The 22,005-nt window shown below is 49.8% G+C and overlaps 1 protein-coding gene across 1 annotated transcript; it reads right to left on the bottom strand.

Moving 5' to 3' along the window:
- Positions 1-6,326: 6,326 nt before the first annotated feature.
- Positions 6,327-21,394, bottom strand: CDC6 (cell division cycle 6). The gene is made up of 12 exons (XM_056127910.1): positions 21,347-21,394; positions 20,240-20,430; positions 19,050-19,304; positions 18,731-18,930; positions 18,146-18,321; positions 17,654-17,760; positions 16,623-16,762; positions 14,301-14,401; positions 13,127-13,191; positions 7,972-8,174; positions 7,191-7,331; positions 6,327-6,476 (listed from the first exon to the last, which is right to left on the bottom strand). Exons 2-12 carry the CDS (start codon positions 20,415-20,417, stop codon positions 6,387-6,389), a joined length of 1,656 nt encoding a protein of 551 aa, XP_055983885.1. The 5' UTR covers positions 20,418-20,430; positions 21,347-21,394; the 3' UTR covers positions 6,327-6,386.
- Positions 21,395-22,005: the final 611 nt, after the last annotated feature.

The following is a 22,005-nucleotide window of genomic DNA, read 5'->3' as shown; positions in this document are numbered from 1 at the left end:
AGGGCCAAGGGAAGCGAGGGGCCAGGCTGGAGGGAAGCTGGGGCTCCCCTTAGAAGGGGCAATGGGGCAGCTGCGGGGGCGCTGTGAGGGTTCCTCTGGCCGGCAGGAAGCGCTGGGGGACGGCGCTGTGCTGTAGGGATGGAGCCCCAGGGTGGAGTCCAGGGGTGAGTTCAGGTCAAGCCTTTCACCCTAATGTGCCTCAGTTCTCTCCCAGCTGTTAAACAGGGCTCCTGGGTCTTCCCAGGCAGTTAATGAGTGTTTACAAAAGAGCTTGGCGAGCCTCAGATCTCAGCTGGGCGACCACTCCAGCGAGAGAGAGCCGGCAGGGCCGCCGAGTGGGATGGGGGCTAGGGAGGAGCCCCGGGGAGACGTGGGGACGCCGGGGCCCAGGCGGGCTCCACGCCGGCTCTCGAGAGACCCACGAGCCTCCGTCTGCTGCTGCCACAGGATGTCCGGGTGCCCAGAGAAGGAGGTCACGCTCCCCGGTGCCTCCAGCCACCACCCAAGGCCAGCCTGGCCTCCAGCGAGCTGCAGGCAGGACGCAGACAGCAGCTGGTCTTCATTAGCTCCAGCTCCTCACCCCCCACGGCGAACCCACAGCTCCTACAGGCCTGGCGAGAGGGGGCTGCCCCAGCCCGACCTTGCAGCTGACTCTGGGGGGGTGGGGGGGCGCCGCCGCAAAGAGCGAGATCCCCGCCGGCAATAAAGTGGAAGGCGGGCAGACTCCCTTTTCCCACTGGGGAGCGAGGGAAGAGGGAGGGAAGGAGCGTGGGGGTGAGGGGGTGGAGGTAGGGGAATTTAGGGCAAACAGCAGGCAGTGAAGTCAGCTGGATGGAGGCCCAGAAACCCCCACCGCCCGGGGCCAAGTCTTACTCGGGCTTTGCTTTCAGCTCCGAGTCTTTTGGCTCAGCCCCAAACCGGGGACGGCCCTGGCTGCCCCTTCCCGCCTCCCTCCCCCCCCCCACCCTTATTAAATACACATTTTATCTCTCAGCATCTTCATTATCTTAACTGAAGGAGACGAGCGCTGGATGGCGGCGGCAGCGGCAGCGTGGGGGGGGGGCGGGGTGTGGGGTGCAGGCGCACCCTTGTTATAAAGTGCTGATCTGGCTTTTTCAGGCAGTGTGGGAAAGAGAGGAGGGATCAAAGGCGGGAGGCTGATTCAGAACTCAATTAGAGCTTTTTAAAAGAGGAGTTGCCGCTCTCTGCTCTCTGCACAGCTCTCCCGCCAGCCTTCAGAGAGAGGGCCTCTACCCAGGCCCCTCGCACCCAATTAGCTTCTGTGGCCGGTGCATTGGTGCGTTGGGGCGGGGGTTGGGAAGCCAGAGGGCACCCCTTTCCCCCCTGCAGGACATACCTCACAGGAGGCCAGAGGCCAGGGAGCTCTGCGAAGTTTGTGCTTGAGAGAGAACATCTTAGATAACGCCTCCTTATCTTTTGTTTGATTTGGGGGGCCACACCCAGAGATGCTCAGGACTTAACTTCTGGCCCTGTACTCAGAAATTACTCCTGGCAGAGCTCAGGGGACTGTAGACAATGCCCAGGATTGAACCCAAGCCGGCCAGGTGCCCTACCCGCTGGACTACAGCTCAGGCCCAAGGGCACCTTATCTTTCCAGGTGGACCCGAGACTCCCAAGTCTCCTGTCCCACAGTTGAAATGGGCATCCAAAGTGGGCTAATCTCTTTGCTGTGGTTTTTTTTTTTTTTTTTTTTTTTTTTTGCTTTTTGCTGGTGATGCACAGGGGTTACTCTCAGCTCATGCACTCAGGAATTACTCCTGGCCGTGCTGGGATGCTGGGAATCGAACCCAGTCAGCTGAGTGCAAGGAAAAAGCCATACTCGCTGTGCTATCGCTCCAGCCCCTCTCTTTGCTGTTTCGGTTTGGTTTGGGGGCCACTCCGGATTCAGTGCTTGAGGAGGCAGATGCTGCTCCTGGCTCTGCTTGTGTGGTCCAGCCAGGTGAGGGGACGTGGAGTGAAGCTGGATTCCCAAAGGTAAAACTTGAACTCTGGCCCTCCAAGCCACCTTCCCTCTAGGACACATGCAGACAGGGACCCACATCAGACCACCAGCCAAACGCCCCCAAGACTGGGAGCAGGCCTGGCACGGGGAGGACAGAAAAGCAGCAAAGTGCCAGGGCACCTACTGCCCATTAACAACTGCTCATTGTCTATTCACTGAGCTAAGTGCTGGTACTCAGACAAATGTAAACAAAACCCTCCAAGTTTTTGTTTGTTTGTTTGTTTGTGGGCCACAGGACTGCAATCAGGGGGATCACTCCTGGCAGGACTCAGGAACCATATGGGGCGCTGAGGGCTACATCCAAGTTAATCGTGTACAAGTGCCTTCCCTGTATCCCTCCAGCCCTGAAAGCTCACTTTTTTTTTTTTCTTGCTCTTTGGGTTACACCCGGCAATGCTCAGGAATTACTCCTGGCGGTGCTCAGGGGACCATATGGGATGCTGAGGATAACACCCAGGTCAGTATTACTCTACCTGCTGCGCTATCGTTCCGGTCGCCATCAATTTCACTCTTTGGGGGTCTTCCCCTCAGCTGTTTTGGTATCATGTCAATAAAATTTTTTCTTTTAATTCTCTCATTTTTCGATTCTTTTTGGTGTATCTTATTAAAAGGGAACTGGAGGAGGGGGAGGATGAAGTACTAGTAGAGGGGAGGGCATTTATCTTGCACAGGGTCGACCAGGATTTGATCCCTGGCACATCATAAGGTCCCCTGAACCAGCCAGGAGTGATCTCTGAGCATCACCAGACGTCCTGACCACAGCTAGGTGTGACACAAAGCCAAAAAAAAAAATAAGAATGGGAATTTGGGGGGCTGAGGGGTAAGAAACATGCCTTGCAGGTATAAAGCCCCAAATTCAGGCACCACATGCCCCCTAGCATGGAACCCTGCATGCAATACCACCAGCTTCACATGGAATTCTAAAAAAAAGATATAGTACAGCAGGCAGGACACTCACCTTGTACCAGGTCAACCTGGGTTTCCTGGCAACCTATCAGGTACCCGGAGCCCCGCTGGGAACGATCCCCCTGAACACAGACCCAGGAGTTAGATTCTAGCACCAAGGAGTGTGGCCCAAAACACACACACAAAAGAGGACAAAGAAATAACTCAAAGAGCTACAGAGCATGCTTTATTTATTTATTTTTTCTTTTTGGGTCATACCCAGAGATGCTCAGGGATTCCTCCTGGTTATGCACTTAGGAATTACTCCTGGCGGTGCGCAGGGAACCATATGGGATGCCAAGGATTGAACCAGAGTCAGCCACGTGCAAGGCAAATGCCTTCCCCACTACTGTACTATGGCTCTGGCCCCTACAGAGCTTGCTTTGATTATAGAAGCACCTGGTTCAATCCCTGGCACTGCACAGTTCCCCATTACCAGAATGACCCCCATGCACTGCCAACGTACCCCAAAGCAAGCCCCAGATACAAGACATTTAGGGGGCTGGGGTTTGACTCAAACAGTAGAACACATGCCTTGCACGCATGGGCTTAATCCCTGGCACCATGTGACCTCCCAAGCACTCCCAGGTTTAACCTCCCAGTACCACCCTCCATCACATACAAAAGGGCATTGAATAAAGGTGGGAAGCAATGGAGAGAGTACAGGCTGCACCGGATCTGGTCGCTGGACATCCTGCTAGTTAGTTACCTTGCCACGGGGGCAAGTCTTCATTCAGCCAGAAAAGTCAGGGCTGAAACTTACCAAGGGGCTGATTTTGTGTTTGTCTGTGTCTGTCCCTAGAGACACTCACAAAAGCTCCAAAGTAGCTTAATCTGCTTCTTTGAAGAAATACAGAAATTCACAACACACCCATCTTGTAGAAGAATGTAGGATGGACCTCCTTGCCACTCCGCTAGGTCTTAGGAATAAAGAGGACCCACACGCCCAGCCCACTACAGATCCTAGCACCTTCCTGAGCTCAGCCTCAGTGAGTAAAGGACTCCCTTCATTCTCTCCAAAGGCTCCCAGCTGTCTGAATTACACTTAAGACTTCACTGACAAACATCCATCAGCTCTTGCTCCCACAAGGGCAGCGGAAACCAAGCGGGGACTCTAAGTCGGCTTCACGCATCATTGACAGAACCAACCCTGTTCCAATTGCTGAGGTCTTAAGAGCAGCAATGACCTAGAAATCCACAGTTGGGGGAGCGAAGGAACAGAAATGAACACACCAGTACACCGAAACTCCTCTTTCCAAGTGCCAGGGGAAAAGGCAAGAGAAAAGAAGAGAAAGGGGGTTGGGCAACCAAGCCCCTCGGATGCTGAGCACTCGAGCTTGGCGCCAGGCCAGCAAGGGTCCACTTCGAGTCAAGCCCTGTCCCGGACTCAAGACACAAGCCCGGCTGAGGAGGAAGGCGCCAAGCCCCAACACAGCGAGGCGGGCAGGCTGCTCCTTCTTGGGCAGGATCCTACTGTGGACACAGAACAGACAGCAGCTGCCCACAGTGTGGAAACAAACTGTAAAGCAGTCACGTCTCTTAAGGCTGCAGCATCCAATAAAATGTAATTTAAATCAAGCCTCGCATCTGTTCTCAATCCCGTTCCGTCTCTGCTTTCCATCAGCCCTCGGACAATCTTCGCAATTATGATCATTAACCCTTCTTGCCCCAAACGCTTTCCAAGCTTCTGGGGTTCCGGACCTGAGTTCTCCCACTCGCAAATCTCCCTGAGAGTGAATGTTCTGAGCTAGGAGCGCATTGGCCTAGGACATGCTGACTCTCGTTCCCCAGGTTGCTCCACACTGCAGTGTAGGAGTGTCCAGTTCCCAGGATTGTGTGCCCGTCTCTAGCTCAGACCACCTGTGGTAGCCCAGATCACGTTGCAAGGCACAGCGGGCTGCATGAATGGATGCTGGTCAACAAATCAACCTGAGGGTGTATCAAGTTCCCAAACTCAAGCCTGTGTCCTGGGCAAGAGAGCACATGAAAGAGCAGAGACTCGGCCACTGGCTCACAGACACCACACGTGGTTTGAAGTCCAAGTCTTTGCTTGAACTAGAAAGCCCAGCAATCTCCCACATGAATCAAACATAGATTTTTATCCCTTTCCCTCAAAACTACCCCAGTACCACCCAGCCACTTCCAGGCAGTGTTGTAATGATGCCCCCTGGTGGCCACGCCGCAAATTGCCATGGGAGCCACTGAAAACCAAAACCCCCAAGAAGCCAGACTGGAGTAAGCCACATGGAATCATTTAGCGAATTGGCTTAAAAGCACAGGAAGTGAGGACGAAAAACCCAGCCCCAGACTCAGGCACCTTGAAACAAGTGGTTTTATCGAAGGGCAGTTAAGACGATGGGACAGTCTGAGGGAAGACTTTCCACAGATCCTTCTGAAAACTTGCACTTTTGGGAAAAAAGACAAAAGAACACAACTTGAAAATAAATATATTCATGATTTACAGCGTCATTTTCTCTTTGCCATCCCCACAACCTGGGGAGTGACCAAGAAACCACGAGTCTCTAAAAACATCACAGTGTAGAAGATCCGCAAGGAGGCACAGTCCACACCAGCCTGGAGGTTTGGGTCTCTGCGTCCCTCTCCACGAACTTGTTTACCTTCCTGAGTCTCAGTCTTCTTACTCTTGCCCCAAATTTGTAAAAAAAAAAAAAAAAAAAAAAAAAAAAACCCAGCAATGTTGGAGGAAATGGAAAGTCACTCTCTAGTGCATTCCACCAACATGAATTCCTATTTTCAAACTCACAGGTGACAGACACCCAAGTGATTGTGGCAGTGAACATTTAGTTAAAAGGGTCTGCGGGGGCCGGAGTGATAGCACAGCATGAAAGGCGTTTGCCTTATGCGAGGCTGACCCAGGTTCAATCTCTGGCATCCTATATGGGCCCCTGACCACTGCCAGGAGTGATTCCTGAGCAATCAATACTGAGTATTGCCAGCTATGGCCCCCAAACCAAAAAAATAAAATTAAATTAAATTAAAATTAAAATAAAAGGGTCTGCTTATTAATATTTTAATGCATAAAACTAATAAGACACAAAGATAATGTCTTGTGGGCCAGAGAGCGCTCTATGGGCTTGGTGCATGCTTTACATGCACGAGGCCTGGGTTTGACCCTCAGCATCACAGTCTTATGAGAACCATCGGGGAGGTGAACCCTTACCCCAACAAGAAGCCAAGAGTAAGTCCCAAGGACTGCTAGGCATGGCCCTAAAACAAAACAATAAAAGTCCTTTGATAATACTGACGAATCTATAGATGTAAACATATCAATTCCAATTTTAAAAAAAGGTCATTTTTGTTTCCAGACCCGAATGTGTGTCAAGCACTAAAACGAAGATTCCATAGCTCTCTAAAAGAGGGCCAATACTTTCAGATGGGGGGTTAGTTTAAAAGAAATTTAAGGCAATCCAGTAGCTAAGATATTTCCGATAAAAGTCCTGTCTTTCAGAGCATGCTCTATTTCCTTCTCTTCAATCTTCAAGGATACCTAGATATAAGAGAAAAAAAAAACCTTTTCACGGCAAAGTCACAGCACCACAGTTTGCTAGCTCTCAAACTTCTGAGTTCAGCTTTCTCACAAAAGGTCAGTGAATCACACAGCCCTGGGGCCACCAGGGCAGATGCAGCTGTGGCACGGCGTGGTTCAAATCCCAGCATCGCCTAGGGGCCCTAGAGCACATCCAGGTAAGGGTCCTGAGCACATGGGGGCGTGCCCTCCCCCAAAACTACATTTTTAATGGCTTCAACAAATTATCTTTTTTTTTTTGAGAGCCCTCCTGCCTCCCCCCAAAATCACACTGTTGTCCCATCTTCAGAGCTCTAACTTGACTGAACCAACTCCAAACTGCTTACCTAAGCGAGGCCCTGTTATCACCTTTCTTTCTCATGTTCCCGGGGTTCATCTCAGAGATACATGCTCTACCATTGAGCTGCATCCTCCTATACCCCCAAACCCAATAACCTTCATTTCTGCCAAAGGTAAAGCTTCCAAAGCCACAAAGCCAGGTAAAGGGCAATGGTACAAACTAGCAGCTCATTGTACTTTTTTTTTTTCCTTTTTTTGCTTTTAAGGTCATACCCAGCAATACTCCTGGCTCTGTGTTCAGGAATTACTCCTGGTGGTGCTTGGGGGACCGTATGGGATGCCAGGGGTTGAACCTGGGTTGGCTGTGTGTGCTATTGCTCTGGCCCCTCGTCGTACCTTTGAGAAACGTGTCTCCTTGCTTTTCTTTAGTCCTAAAATGCCCCTGGCTTCCAAGAGCTCTGCCAGCGACAGACATTCAGACTGGTCCACAGCCGTCACCTGCTGTTTGCGGCAGACCTTACCATAGGCCTCGTGCAGCTGCAAGAATCAGGAAAACAAATGTCAAAACAAATGTCACTTCAAGGTCCTATCTCTAGGATACTACGGTGGGTAAGGCACTTGCCCTGCACGCAACCAACTGGAGTTATATCCTTGACACCATATCCAATCCCCTGAGCTCAGAGCTAGGAGTAAGCCCTGAGCACAGCTGGCTGTGCCCCACCCCCCACCCCCAAGCTCTAGCTCCTTCTAACTTCATAATGGTTAAAAAAAAAAAAAAAGACTTTTTTCAAAACATGACATGAAATAGCCCAATTCTTTTCTGGGGGATATAAAACCTGCAGCCTTTCCTCTGGTCCCAGGATTTACTCCTACTCTTTTTTTTTGTTTGTTTGTTTGCTTTTTGGGTCACAGTGTCTAGCGATGCTCAGGGGCTACTCCTGGCTCTGCACTCAGGAATTACTTCAGGTGGTGCTCAGGGGACCACGTGAGATGCTGGGAATCGAACCCAGGTCGGCCGCGTGCAAGGCAAATGCCCTACCCGCTGTGCTATCGCTCCAGCCCCTTACTCCTACTCTTAGAATCCATTTTTACTCCCGATCCAATAGGTTTTCAGGAGCCTGCTCTGGAAAGCGTCGTCTCTCCACCCCAGCTCCACCTTTGAAGATTCCCAACTAACCTTCCCCAGAGTGACCTCTTGGGTTTTCAACTGCCTGGTGAGGAGCAGCAAAGAGCAGACCAGGATCTTCTGCTGAAGTGGGAAGGAGTCGGGGGTTCCGGCTTGGCTCACACCCATTCTGTTCCCGTCCACTCCCGACATGACTTGGGATATATGGGCGAGACCAACCCGCTTGGGGACGGGTGATTGACAGGGTGACTGACCTGTAAAGCAGACAGACATCTCATTTGATTTTAGAAGTAAAGTAGATACTGAGGCCCACAATACAGGAACATTCATACTAAAATCAATTCAAGTACAACCATGTGACGGGCAAAGCCACAGTTCTCAGCGTAGCTGGAAGCCAAAGGATAAGATGTGGTGCTGTCCGCAAAAGATGCCAACAGCATGTGGGATGAAAGAAGGATTATCCTCTTTCTGGGCAGATTGGCAAGCTTATTTTGTCCTAGACGATGCAATTTCTGTTCCTCTTTCTCTCCTTCCCTCTCCCTATTTTTCCTTTTTTATGCTTTTTGGGTTACACTCAGCGATGCGCAGGGGTTACTCCTGGCACTGCACTCAGGAATCACTCCTGGCGGTGCTCGGGAAACCATATGAGATGCCGGGAATTGAACCCAGGTCGGCTGCGTGCCAAGCAAACGCCCTACCCCTTGTACTATCGCTCCAGCCCCCATTTCCTCTCCCTTTCTTTCTTCTCTCTTTCTGTTTTTGGGCCATATGCAGTGGTGCTCAGAGATTACTGCTGGTTCTGTGCTCTAGTATCACTCCCGGTAATGCTCTAGGGACTATGTGGTGTCAGGAACCGAACTGGGGGTTGGCCCCTTGCAAGGCAAGTGCAGTAATTTTTTCTCTCTCTCTCTCTCTGACCCTTTCCCTTTACTTCATGGCCTTCCCAGTGACATTCCAGGACCCAGGGCAGCCACTCCCGGCAAAACCTGGCCCAGCTGTCCAGGCCTGATGATTCGGGTGCTACTCAGACTCCAGCAGTGCTTGAGGGGTCGCCAGGGCCACAACCAGGGGTGCTCAGGGAGGTCCTGCCTTCAAGAGCAGATCAGAACCTGATCATCAAGGGAAAGAGGTGTTGGCCTTGGGCCGGAGTGCTAGTGCAATGAGGATGGCCTCATCTTGCACACAGCTATCCAGGGTTCCATCCCTGGTATCCTATACGGTTCCCTGAGCCCCACCAGGAGTGCCCTCTGAGCTCAGAGCCAGAAGCTCAAGTACCACTGGATGTGACCCTAAAAAAAAAAAAAGCCAACAAGGGGCCAGAAGATAGCACAGCAGGTAAAGCGCTTGCCTTGCACACCCAGATTCAATTCCCAGCAGCCTGTATGTCCCTGGAACACCTCCAGAAATGACTCCCAAGTCCAGAGTCAGGTGACCCCTGGGTATCACCAGGTCTGGCCCCAAAACTGGGGAGAAAAAAAAAAAGAGTTGGCCAGATCACCTAATATTTGGTATCAAACAAGTGGCTAAACGTGGACAGCAAAGGGCATCCTACAGAAGTGCTCCCGGGAGCCGCCCCACATGACCTCTGGGCGAGCCGATCCCCAGAGGAGTAACACTCGAGACAGCGGCACTGGATAGCAGGGCAGATAGCACCGTCTCAGAGGCCGGACAGTGGGGTTCTGCCAACGGTGGCTGGGACTGTGGCCTCATTGTTCGGGAAGCCGTCTGAATCGTGAGACAGGAGGCCTTCGCTCTGTAGCAATCTTGGCCTCCTAGTTCCTTCCTGGGACCCTGTGCTGTGGCCCTAAAACAATTTGTTTCTCTCTCATTACCAGTAGAGAACCCTGGCAGCTGATTGAAACTGGAAACCAAGTAACAAAATCCCAACAGATGAAAGGCTGGCAGAGGTCTCCTTCTGCTCCCTCTGCAGAGGCGGGGTCCTTTCAAACAATCCAAGGAAGCCTTCATGGGACGAGCTTTTGTTAGAATCTTTTCTTTCTTTTTTTTTTTCTTTCTTTTTGGGTCACACCCAGCAATGCACAAGGGTTACTCCTGGCTCATGCACTCAGGAATTACTCCTGGCAGTGCTCGGGGGACCACTATATTGGGAATTGAACCCGGGTCAGCCGCATGCAAGGTAAACGCCCTGCCTGCTGTGCTATTGCTCCAGCCCCTGTTGGAATCTTTTCAACGCTGGTGCTGTTTCCTGAGGCTGGGGAGATACTAAAGTGCGGGGAACCTGGGTTCAATCCCGGGCATGGCATATAGATCCCTGAGCACCGGTAGGAATGACATCAAACCAGAGGGGGGAAAAAAGTGTTTCTTGGGCAAGCGAGAGAGTGCAACAGTAAAGGTACTTGTCTTCTAGGCAGCTGACCCTGGTACCATCATAAGTGACCCCCCCACCAACGTAGAAACAGAAGCAATGCCCTCAGCACTACCAGGTGAAGCTCTCCCAAAACAAACATGCTACCAAACATGTGTGCTCTTTGACTCTTGTATCTGGTCCAAGTCTGGCTCCTTTCATTTAATTATTTTTAAAATGTTTTGGCTTCTTGGGTCACACTCAGCATTGCTCAGGGGTTACTCCCGGCTCTGCGCTCAGGGATCACCCCTGGTGGTGCTTGGGAGGACCATACGGGATGCTGAGAATTGAAGCAAGGTTGGCTACATGCAAGAGAAAGAAACTCTGGCCTTGGGCCAGAGTGCTAATGCAGCAGGGACAGCCTCGCCTTGCACACAGCATCCCAGGTTCCATCCCTGGCATGGAATACACTGGCATCCCTACCCACTGTACTATTGCTCTGGCCCCCATGTGGTGTGCAGCTGGCCTATACAGGTTCAGAGTCTGTGACCTTGGCATTATTAGCACCACACTTTAAGCAACTGAGCTAACTGGCCACCTGGTGAATGAGCTTTAAAGTCAATCCCAGTGGGATTGAGTCACGGCATAGCAGGAAGGGCGCATGCCTTGCAAGCGACCGACCCAGGATCGATCTCCAGCATCTCATAGAGTGCTCCAAGCCTGCCAGGAGTGATTCCTGAGTGCAGAGCCAAGAATATTCCCTGAGTATATTTCCAGGTGTGGCCCCGAAACAAAACAAGAGCACCTTGGAGTCAGAGAGATAGTACAGCAGGTTGAGCACTTGCCTTGTATGTGGCCAATCTGGGTTGATCCCCAGCATTCCATATGGTCCCCCAAGCACTGCCAGGAGTGGTCCCTGAGTGAAGAGCCAGGAGGAGTAACCCTGGGCACTGCCGGATGTGGCCCCATATCCCTATCCCTTGCCCCAAAAGTCAACTGCACATATACAAGAATCCAAAGACAGCAATCAGGTTAGCTGAATAGTGGTTCTGATAACAGCAAGGCATATGCTGACCCTTTCATTGAATAGATTTTGCCAGGAACTTAGTGTTGTGTATGCACACTGGTGGTGTTAACAGGGGCTACTGACAAGTGTAAATGTTATAAAGGAAAGAATAGCCCGAGAGCTGGAGAAATAGGGCAGGGAACAGAGCCTGCCCGGCATGTAGTTTACACAGGTATAATCCCCAGCACCCCATAAGGCCCCCTAGTCTCTCTGGGAGTGGTCCCTGAGTACCTCCGGGTGTGGCCCAAAAAGCCAAAACCAAAATTGACCAACCAAAACCAAACCAAAAAAAAAAAAAACAAGAGACAGCATGTGGTGAACCTGGGTTTGAACCCCGGCACAGATATGGATCCCTGAGCACCGTCAGAAATGACACCTGACGGCGTTTTTGTTGTTTACTTTTTTCTTGGCTTTTTGGGTCACACCCGGCAATGCTCAGGGGTTACTCATGGCTCTGCACTCAGGAATGACTCCTGGCAGTGCTCAGGGGACCATATGGGATGCTGGGGACCAAACCCAGGTTAGCTGCATGCAAGGCAAACGCCCTACCCTATGCTATCACTCTGGCCCCACGTTTTTTGTTTTTCAGAGTAGGCCAGAACCTGAGTAGTTGCTGAGGGGTCCTTGCGTGGTTTGCACGTCAACACACATTACCTCCTATCAGCCCAAGCACTCGGCTACCTTTGTGATATTTTTATTACTTTTCCTTCAGCAGTTTGATGAGAAAAAGCATTTTCTGCAGAACTCTTTGAATGAACTCCCCACCGGTATAGGAATGATGGAAGAAACGAATCAGACTGTCCTACTTTTACACCAATACTGGTTATTCAGGGCCCAGAGAAATGGCACAGGAGATAAAGCACCTGACTTGCATGCAGCCGGTTCTGTCTGCGCTACCCTCAGTGTGGGCCGGGGTAGGGCCCTCACCTTGTACACAGCGTCCCATAGGGTCTTTCTAGCATCAGCAGAGGTGATCCTGAGCACAGAACCAGCCAGGAGTTACCCTTAAGCAACGCCCCAGAACAAAAACAAATGACCCAACTGAGCAGAATTGGGAGTAGTGCCTGTTGCTCTGCCAGTATGGGCAACCCCCCCCCAACCAAACACGCAAATAAAAACCCACTGGTTACTTAGTACAGACAAGATAGGTAGTTCATGGCCATTTTATATCTAACAAGAAACAAAGCTGAGAGAAAGGAAAACTAATTTTGTCATTTTAATAATACAGTGTACTGGAAGTAATCTGCCCTCCTCTCTCTGCTTAAAAGCTTGAAATAGCCTAATCTGAACTCAAATCTTTCAGCTGGATTCTGTCTAGATTTCTTGGACCACACCCAGTAATGCTCATGGCTAACTCCTGGCTCTAAGCCCAGGGGACCGTAGCGGGTGTCAGATAGGACCTTGGTCAGCTGTGTGTAAGGGTCCCGTGCTGTATGATCACTCTGGCCCTTCTCTGTTTTGGAGCCATACCTCATACCTCATGGTGCTTGGGGCCACTCCTAGTTCCATGCTCAGAAGTTGCTCCCAGAAGTACTCGGGGTTTTTGTGGTGATAGGGCTTAAGTCAGATCCCAGGGATCCCTAATGTAGAGCAGGGATCACTTCTGGCAGGGCTCAGGGGACTAGACAGGGTGCTAGAGATTGAACCTGGGTCAGCCACATGCAAGGCCAAGTGCCCTACCTGCTGTACACAATTTCTCAGTCCCGTGTGGACTGAGAAGTTGTTAATGGATTTAACAATGTTCATTTCATTTCCTCTTTCTACCTCTTTCCCCAGAAAAAAAAAATCAAGCTTCCAATTTAGAAAGGCACACAGGAAGGAGATAAACTACTTACGTTCCGACAGTGGTTTAAGAAGAGTCTGGCTTTTGACATCCGACTCTACAATTTCAATAGCTCTCCTAGAAGAGAATATTTCTACAATGAATGAAGGCTGAGCCAAATCAAACACGCCAAACCACCAAGCTCAAAAACAGGCATGGTAACGAAACGAAACAGCAACAACAAAAAGGCAGACCTTATCATTTTAAAACCCCTCAAACCAAACTGGGTTATGTCTCAGCTAAAGAGGACTTAATGGCCGTGGAATAATTCATGAACCAAAGACTCTGAGAAACTTAACTACATGCTTCCTTTCCCCTTGGAGATGCCAAGTGGGTCATCATACATGAGCCAATGCTAACATCTCGGCTGAGGGAAAAACGTCACGGAGAGGAGAGGGGTTCTGTAGGATGACCCAAGTGAGCTGGTCGCATCCGCACACACCAGCCAGCGTAATGATGCTCATGGCGGGAGTGTTTACCCGAGAAGTTTGCTGAGTAGGGGAAACTTTCACACCCAGGATTATGTCAGCTAGCAACAAGAAGAGCTTCCTCTCCCACGGCTTGCTCCAAAGTACTTTGCCCACAGGAAGCCATAAGCCCGACCTGGGTCTTCTGCATGGCAGTAGGGGAGGTGGGACCAGCGGGCCAGCACAGCAAGCCTCATTTTAATGGACCCAGTGGCCCTACTGGGAAGGCAGAAATTTCATCAGTCAGCACAAGGCTTACCCCAGCAGGAGGGGCAGGGGAAGGGAAGGGAGAGAGGTCTGGAGTACAACTGTGGGGGACCACCAACTGGTGGAAGGGGTGCTCACAAAAGCAAAGGAAGGAGGGAAAAAAAGTCTAAAGGCAAAGACGGTTCAGGTCCATAAATAAACCTGCTTGAGACCAGCTAATGGAAAAGTAAACTGGAGTCTTTTTTAATACAAATGTAATTAACCAATCTATAATCACCACGGGGAGTGCTAGCAACATCTCATTTGTTTCTCCCTCTGTAGGTAATGGACTGATAATGTTTCAGACATTAACACGTGGAAATGCAGAGCTCCCTGCTGAGAAACAAGTCCTCCTTTCTGGGCAGAAAAAAGTGGCGGAATGGAGCCTCTTAAGCCACATTCACATAAGTTACGCGAGACAATTAACAGCATTTCTCTCCTTTAATACAAGCAGCCAACAGTGCCATAACTCACCTGCAAACATCGAGTGCTTTGCGAACATCGCCCGAAACGGCAGAGACTTTTCGGGCACAGAACTGAATCGCAGCATCGTCCAGAACCTGGTCGCGGGATGCCTTTGGACAAGACGAAATACCCAACAGTTGGACACTTTTTCCTGTCATTTACGTCCCAGACATAAAGAATTCCATGCTTAAGCCCCAATTCCATTGGTCGCCACCAATGAGAGTCTGAGCTACCTCCTCAGCTCATGTGCAGATGGAAATTTTCTTTTTTTTCTTTTTTTCTTTTTTGGGGGGGGGTCACACCCAGCAATGCTCAGAGGTTACTCCTGGCTTTGCACTCAGCAATTACTCCTGGCGGTCTTCAGAGGACCAACTCCTGGTCAAACCCAGGTTGGCCAAATGCAAGTCAAATGTCCTTCCTGCTGTACTATTGCTCTGGCTCCAAATTTCACACGTTTAAGCAAGCTGTAGGAATGTGGTAGAGGGAGCTGGAGCAACAGTACAGTGGGTAGGGAATTTGTCTTGCATGCAGCTGACCTGGGTTCAATCCCTGCCATCCCATATGGTCCCCCGAGCACTGCCAGGAGTCATTCCTGAGTGCAGAAGCCAGGAGGAACTTCTGAGTATTGCCGGGTGTGACCCCCAAACAGCAAAATAATTAAGAAAAAAAAAAAGAAAAGAAATGTGGCCAATTGATGAATGGAAAAGTACCATTAGTGGGTCAGGCACTTTAGGAATTAAGATACTTGCTCTGCATATAGGCAGTCCTGGTTCAATCCCAGTTAAGCATATGCACCCCCAAGCCCCTGGGCGTAAACCCTGAACACTGCTGAGTGTGGCCCAAATCAAACATACCATTAGAATGTAAACTAGGAAAACTAAGATAAAAGTCTACTTGATCGTTAACACACACACACACACACACACACACACACACACACACACACCACACCATAAGTCCTATTTCAATTTATTTTTAATTCTTATTATTTTGAAAGGGTGCCCACAGCTGGCAGAGCTCAGGGCTTACTCCTGGCTCAGGGTTCAATCCTGGCAGTGTTGGGGGTAGAATCTGTGTTGGCCCTGTGCCAGGTAAGTGCCTCATCCTTGTACTGTCTCTTTGGTCCTGGGTCTTTCTCTCACCCTGCCAGGTCTTTTTACAATTTCCCCCATACTCTCTCTCTACTTTTGGGCATCATGGTTTGCAATATAGACACTGAGAGGCTATCACGTTTGGCCCTTTATCTACTTTCAGCACCTTTCAGCACACATCTCCCAACCTGAATGATACCTCCAACCATCATTATCTTAGTGATCTCTTCTCTATTCCAGCTGCCTTCTCCCCCAGATCATAATGCAGGCTTCCAACTATGGAGCAATATTCCTCCCGCCAGATCTCCTTTTTTTTTCTTTTTTGCTTTTTGTGTCAAACCCAGCGATGCACAAGGGTTACTCCTGGCTCTGCACTCAGAAATTACTCCTGGTGGTGCTTGGGGGACCATCGGGGATGCCAAGGATCAAAAAACCCAGGTCGGCTGCATGCAAGGCAAACACACTACCCACTGTACTATTACTCTGGCCCCCACCAGGTCTTTTTAAAAAATTAATTATTTTTTGTTTTGGGACCATACCCGGTGGTGCTCAAGGATGACTTCAGGTGGCTCAGGGTGCTGGGGATCAAACCTGGGACAGCTGTGGGCAAGGCAAGTGCCCTACCCCTGTATTATCCAGCTCCCAGGTCCTAAATGCCATTAAGGAAGCACCTGACTCTATTATTTCAACAGAGAAGCGTCCAATAGATGAAGTCATGGGTGAGAACTCATGTAAAAATGTTCTCTTTATGGGGGCTGGAGTGATAGTACAGAAGGTAGGGTGCTTGCCTTGCACCAGCCAACTCGGGTTCAAACCTTGGCATCCCATATTGTCCCTGAACACTGCCAGGAGTCACCCCTGACCATCACCACATGTGGCCCCCAAACCAAGCGGAGAAAAAAAGGGAAGCTACGGAGCTGTGGCTGAGAGACCAAGATCAAGCTTCGCATGTGTAATATCTTGGTTTCCATAAAACAAACAAAGAATAAAACTATTATTGGGAGCCGGAGCAATAGTACAGTGGGGAGTGAGTTTGCCTCGCACTCGGCTGACCTGGGTTCAATCTCTGGCATCCCATATGGTCCCCCAAGCACCGCCAGGAGTAATTCCTGAGTGCAGAGCCAGAAGTAACCCCTGAGCATCACTGAGTGTGATCCCAAAAGGAAAAAAAAAAACTATAGTTGGAGTTCCCAACACAACTGAGCCAAGAACTCACAATGCTACCATAGTGGGCACTCACCTGAGTTAGACGATCCTGCAATATAGTGGCGATCTGATTTTTGGTATATGGTGGGAAGTTCAGTAGTTGTGGTTTGCATTTTTCTCTAGCTTGAAGCCTTGGCAGAATTCTGTCTGTGAGATCCAGAGTATTAGCTATTCCTGAGGAGAAAATCAGTGACACTCATTATCATTGGCCAGGTCATCATAAAAGCAAGACCAACTCCTTGAGAAGAGAAGAAATAGAGGATTGTGTCATTTCCGTACCGCCATAACACAATTAATTTGCTCTACATTAAGATTACTGCTATTTCGGTGCCAGAGAGGTAGAATAGTAGGTGAGGTGCATGTGGCTGACCCTGGTTCCATCCCTGAGCCCAGAGGCAAGAGTCAGCCCCAAGTACAGATGAACGTGGCCCACAAAACAAGGAATATGGATCGGAGCGATAATAACAGCGGGTAGGGCATTTGCCTTGCACTTGGCCAACCAGGGTTTGATCCCTGGCATCCCACTGGTCCCCCAAGCACTGCCAGGAGTGATTCCTGAGTGTAGAGCCAGGAGTAACCCCTGAGCATTGCTTGTGTAACCCAAAAAGGAAAAAAGAAAAAGGGAAAAAAGAAAAAGAAATAATAGGTAATAAATAAACTGAAGGAATTCAAAAGAGATCGTGGCACCACTGATCAAACGCAGGGCCTTGCCTCATATATGCATGGTAAATGCTCAACACTGAGTTCTATCTCTGGTCTCAAAAAGAAAGTATTTTACAATTCTTTTCTAAGGGCCAGGGATGTGGCTCAAATGGTAGAGCACGTGTCTTGTTTGTTTAAGACCCCGAGTTCAATACCCGGCACCTTATGGCATAACCTTGGTGGTCCTTGACAACACCAGCTTAGAGCACTGTAGGATGTCCCTACCATTTCCAGCCCCCCACAATTATGGTCCCCCCAGCCTTGCCAGGAATCATCCCTGAGTGCAGAGCCATGAATAAGCCCTAAGCACCACCCAGTGTGGCCCCGAAAAAAACAATTATTACATAACAATTAAGCACTAACCGATCAACACCAGTCGAGAATTGCTCAGCCACGGCCATTCAAATATCGTGTACAACACATCCTGCCCTTTGCTGTCCAGCTGATCCATCTCGTCCAGCACCAACACGCTGCACACAGAGACAGTCATTAGTATCCCTGGCACCTTTTCCGCGCCCCAGCTTGTTTGCGCTAGGCTGACTCTAGGTCACATTTTTACAGCTGAGACCAATTTAAAGTTCAGAGTCTGTCCAGCTCCAGTGATTGTTCCAATGCTCCACGCCTCCCCCACCCCTAAACATAAGTAACACATGAGCTTTCCAAGCAATTCATTTGAAGACATATTTTTTTTCTCAATTAAAATCAGAAGGTGCAGCTTGCCTTTCTGCTTAGGTTTCTAGAAACACTTCTCAGATCATAAACACAGCCCATCCATTCAACAGTGGGGAATGGGCGTTCGTGGGGAGCAGACCCTACAGATTTGCAGAGCAACAAGGCAGTAAGAGTCATACTTACATCATGGGGCCCTTCTGGGCCGTCATAGAGCTTTCTAGTTTCTTCAGCATGTCCTTCCCAGTTGGCGGGGCTGCTCCTTCCGGACAGATCTCCTGAGCAATGGCTGGGAACACAGCGTGGGCGCTCCTCAGGGACATGCAATTCAGCAGGACTGCTTTAAAGCCTTTCAGCTGCTCCTAGAAAAAAAAAAAAAAAAAACAACCCGCAAGATCGGTATTTAGTTTGGGGTACAAATTCGATGAAAATTGAAGTGCTTGAGAAGTTCACAGCAGAACAGAGAACCAGACCTACTTTTATATGGAAAGATTTATATAACGACATAAGAAGCGCCGAAAACGTCAATCCCCTAAGCATGTTAACTTGAGCCGTTAACAATTAGGTGTCCAGGCACTTGCCTGGCACACGGCCGGCGCAGGTACAATCCCTGGCATATTCCATATGGTCCCCCAAGCATCACCAGGAATGATTCCTGAGTGCAGAACCAGGAATAAGCCCTGAGCATCTCCAGGTGTGCCCCCAAAACAAAATAAACAAAAAACCAAACGAGAGTTATTTGAACAAGCACACTAGAATTCACTCATGTACCTTGAGGTCTTGCAAAATTCGGTTTAAACAAGCCGTTTTTCCAGTTCCAGGAGCACCAGAAAGATAAAGACTTCCAGCTTTCCTTCCACAGATGTGCTCCCTCAGGAAATTCCTGATGACATCCATCTCCTTTTCTCTAGCCGGCAGCCGATCCGGGACAGCTGTATTCAGGACCAACTTGGCTTGTTGATAGCAAGTGCCTGAGCCAGACATGAAAACACAGTCAGACGCGAAAGAAGTAACTGAGACAGGCTGAGTTTCTTCCGGGGTCAGCAGCCCTGTTTCCAAGGCTGTACTATCAGCCACCAAGTTAACTCACCTGCTTGCCGGAATAGTCTCAAACACGCAGATTCTGTTTTGGTAATCTCTTGATCTTTTTGAACAGAGGAACAGGTTTTGTCTGGGCTAAGCCTGGTTTGGTCGGTTTTGCTAGGCGACTTCACTGTTTGCTGATTGTCAAATACCAATCTGCGTCCTTTAGGGGTTCGTGAGCGAGGAGGACCATTTTCTTTCTTGCCTTGCTTTGGTGGAGAGCAGAGAGGCAAGTGTGGAGTGTTGCACAGGTTGTCATCACCTGAAACATCACAAACCAAAATGTGGCCGTCAAGCATAGTGGACAGTGAAAGAACTCACAAAGATCCCTGCTTCCTTGAGAAGCTGGTGGGACACTTCTTTCTTTTGGTTTTGGGGCTACACCCAGCGATGCTCAGCGGTTACTCCTGGCTCTGTCATCAGGGATCACTTCTGATGGTGCTCAAGGGACCATACGGGATGCCGGAGATAGAATCTCAATTGGCCGCATGCAGGGCAAACGTGTAACTAACTGCTGGTCTATCCCTCAGGCCCTTGGCGGTGCTTTCTACCGCTGCCAGGAAATAGAAACACAAACTGGCCAGCAGATGGCAACAGTGAGCCTCACTAGCTCCTTAGTACAGACCAAAGGTGTTTCAGTGAGATGAAATCTTAAAATTGATCTAAAACAAGAGTTTTTCAACCATAGCTCCTCTGGTATCTTGGACCAGAAGTTCTTCCCTGTGGGCACTGCCTCTTGCATCATGCACAAAGACCACCTCCGGTTTTATCTGCTCTCCCAGCAGGGCAGCTACAAACGTGTTCAGAGACCACCAAAACACCCACCATTAAAACAAATGCTCTGAAGCAAGGACAGATTAGCAAACACTGTTTGAAAACAAGAATGCCGTTTCTCTTAATTTTACCACAATTGAGGCGAGTTTCAAAACTCTATATAACTGCAATGACAGAAATCTACATTCAGTAGTCAGGAATTGCAGTTCAGATATAGTAATTCCTAGTTCAGAACAGTGACCTCAGCACGGGTTACACTGAAGCTTTTTAAATCTTCTTGAAAATAAACAAAATGAACAGTAGTTTTAACTGAAATTAGAAAACAGCTCAAAGCACTGGGCGTCTCATCCAGGAAAGAGGGATCAATGACCAAAAAACAAACAAACAAACAAAAAAGTTGTACTTAGATCATTGATAGCTTACCCAGCCGTTTTCTGGGGCTGAGAGGTAGAATTTTTTCACAAGGAGAACGGGGTGCAGCCTGGATATTTGTCAGTTCTCGTTTGGCATCATTAGAGATTTTAGCTTTGTCCAATGTCTGAGATAGTTTCTTTTTTGGAAAAGTGATCGTTGCCTGTGACTGGGATCTGGTCCGAGGCATGCTAGCAGCACAACTGGGTAAAAATGAAACAAATAAAAGAAACCAGATAGTTACTAGGTGAAAAGGAAGACAAAAAAAAAATGGAATTTAGACTGATAAGCAACACTCATAAGTAAATTACTACAAGAAATATTTGGCATCATCTGCTCACATCCATATTACAGCCATATCCAATTCTGTCTGCTTACTTCCTCTATGTAAGACGCTGTGACAGCATATTAAGAACTGACTTTTAAAGTTTCCCAGCCATGTTAGAGGTAGGTGTTAGAGGTAGTTACAGAAAAGAAAAAGAAAACGGAGTGATATAGGGACCTCAAGTCACCCCAGAGCAGGGGTACAATTCCAAACATTCTGGCTCCATAGTCCGAATTCTTTGTTTTTTGTTATTTTGGACTTTTAGGCCATACCCGGGGATGATGATAGCTCTGAGCTCAGGGATCACTCCTAGCTATGCTCGGGAGTACCATATGTGGCGCTAGAAATCAAACCCTGGTTCGCCTGTGCAAGGCAAGTACTTAACCCCCGCGTCCAGCCCCACACTCCGAGTTCTCAACCCCTTAAGTGACGCGGCAAGTTTATCTTTGATTTCTGTAATACTTCGAAGTCCCTCACTGCACTCATGGTGTTCAGCTTCAACACCATCTGGCACCAACACCGTCCCGCGTTTCCAGCCCTCCAAGGCCCTGCTCTCGGCGCCCACAACTGCAAACCCACACCCGAACATCTGCCTCTAGCAATTCAGCAACTTCGCCCCATGCCCAAAGGCCAGACTGGCCCTGAGGCGCACCTATTGCACCCGTGGCCCGGATCTCCTCGGTCCGCAGATCTCATCTCCCTTCCCTCCTCCTCCGGCGCCACCGGGACCCACTGCCCCTCACCCTCGTCTGCGGCCACCCCAGACCTCAAGCCTCCTGGAGCAATCCTCTTACAACTCACGAGGCGCGTCACTTCAATGCTCGGGTCTCTTGCACTTCTCCAGACAAGTCCCTGTGCCCACTGAGCCGCAGCAGAAGTAGAAGTAGAAGTAGCAGCAGCAGCAGCAGCAGCAGCAGAAGCAGCAGGCAGCAGCGAAACCCCAGACGGCTCGCGCCAAATTCGCACAGCTCCGGTTTCCCGCCTCCCGCCTAAGTCCGGCCCGGGCTCTCATTGGCTGTCAATAGAGCGCCGCTCGCCACAGGGCCCCGCCCCTTCCCTCGCGCCCAATCCAGTTGGAAGGACAGCAACCAATAGGAGAGCCCCGAGTCTCAGCGCCGCCGGAACGCCACGCCCACTTAACCGGGGCTGGCTCCAGCATCCGGGGCCTTCGCGGAGAGCCGCGCGGTAGTGGCCATTCGGGGTCACGCATGCGAGCCGGCTAGGCCGCAAAGCTCGGCGGGAAATGTAGTCTTTGCTGAACGCGGCCGGGAGTTTACGCGCGCTTTTTCGGAAGGGAGGTGTACAGTTGTGATCGCTCCTTTGGGCGGCCGTTTGTCTATTTTCATTATGCTCATAGGCCAGATTAACAGAGATGCTACTATAGCACCTACCATTCATTGGGCAGTTTTGGGTGCCAGGCATGATGCTATAAACTTCTCTAATGCTCACCCCT

Source organism: Sorex fumeus, unplaced genomic scaffold (genome assembly GCF_029834395.1).
Source record: "Sorex fumeus unplaced genomic scaffold, SorFum_2.1 ptg000063l, whole genome shotgun sequence".
In the NCBI taxonomy this organism is placed as follows: domain Eukaryota; kingdom Metazoa; phylum Chordata; class Mammalia; order Eulipotyphla; family Soricidae; genus Sorex; species Sorex fumeus.
The sequence above is the reverse complement of the archived record's forward strand: the minus strand, read 5'-3'. Positions and strand labels throughout refer to the sequence as shown.

Excerpts from the sequence above, each read along its gene's own strand:
- CDC6 (XM_056127910.1), bottom strand. The coding sequence starts at position 20,417 with ATGCCTCGGACCAGATCCCAGTCACAGGCAACGATCACTTTTCCAAAA. Across the intron at positions 17,761-18,145 it reads GCCCAGAAGGGCCCCATGAT|CGTGTTGGTGCTGGACGAGA; the intron begins GTAAGTATGACT and ends CTCTGTGTGCAG. Across the intron at positions 13,192-14,300 it reads AAAGCACTCGATGTTTGCAG|GAGAGCTATTGAAATTGTAG; the intron begins GTGAGTTATGGC and ends ATTCTCTTCTAG.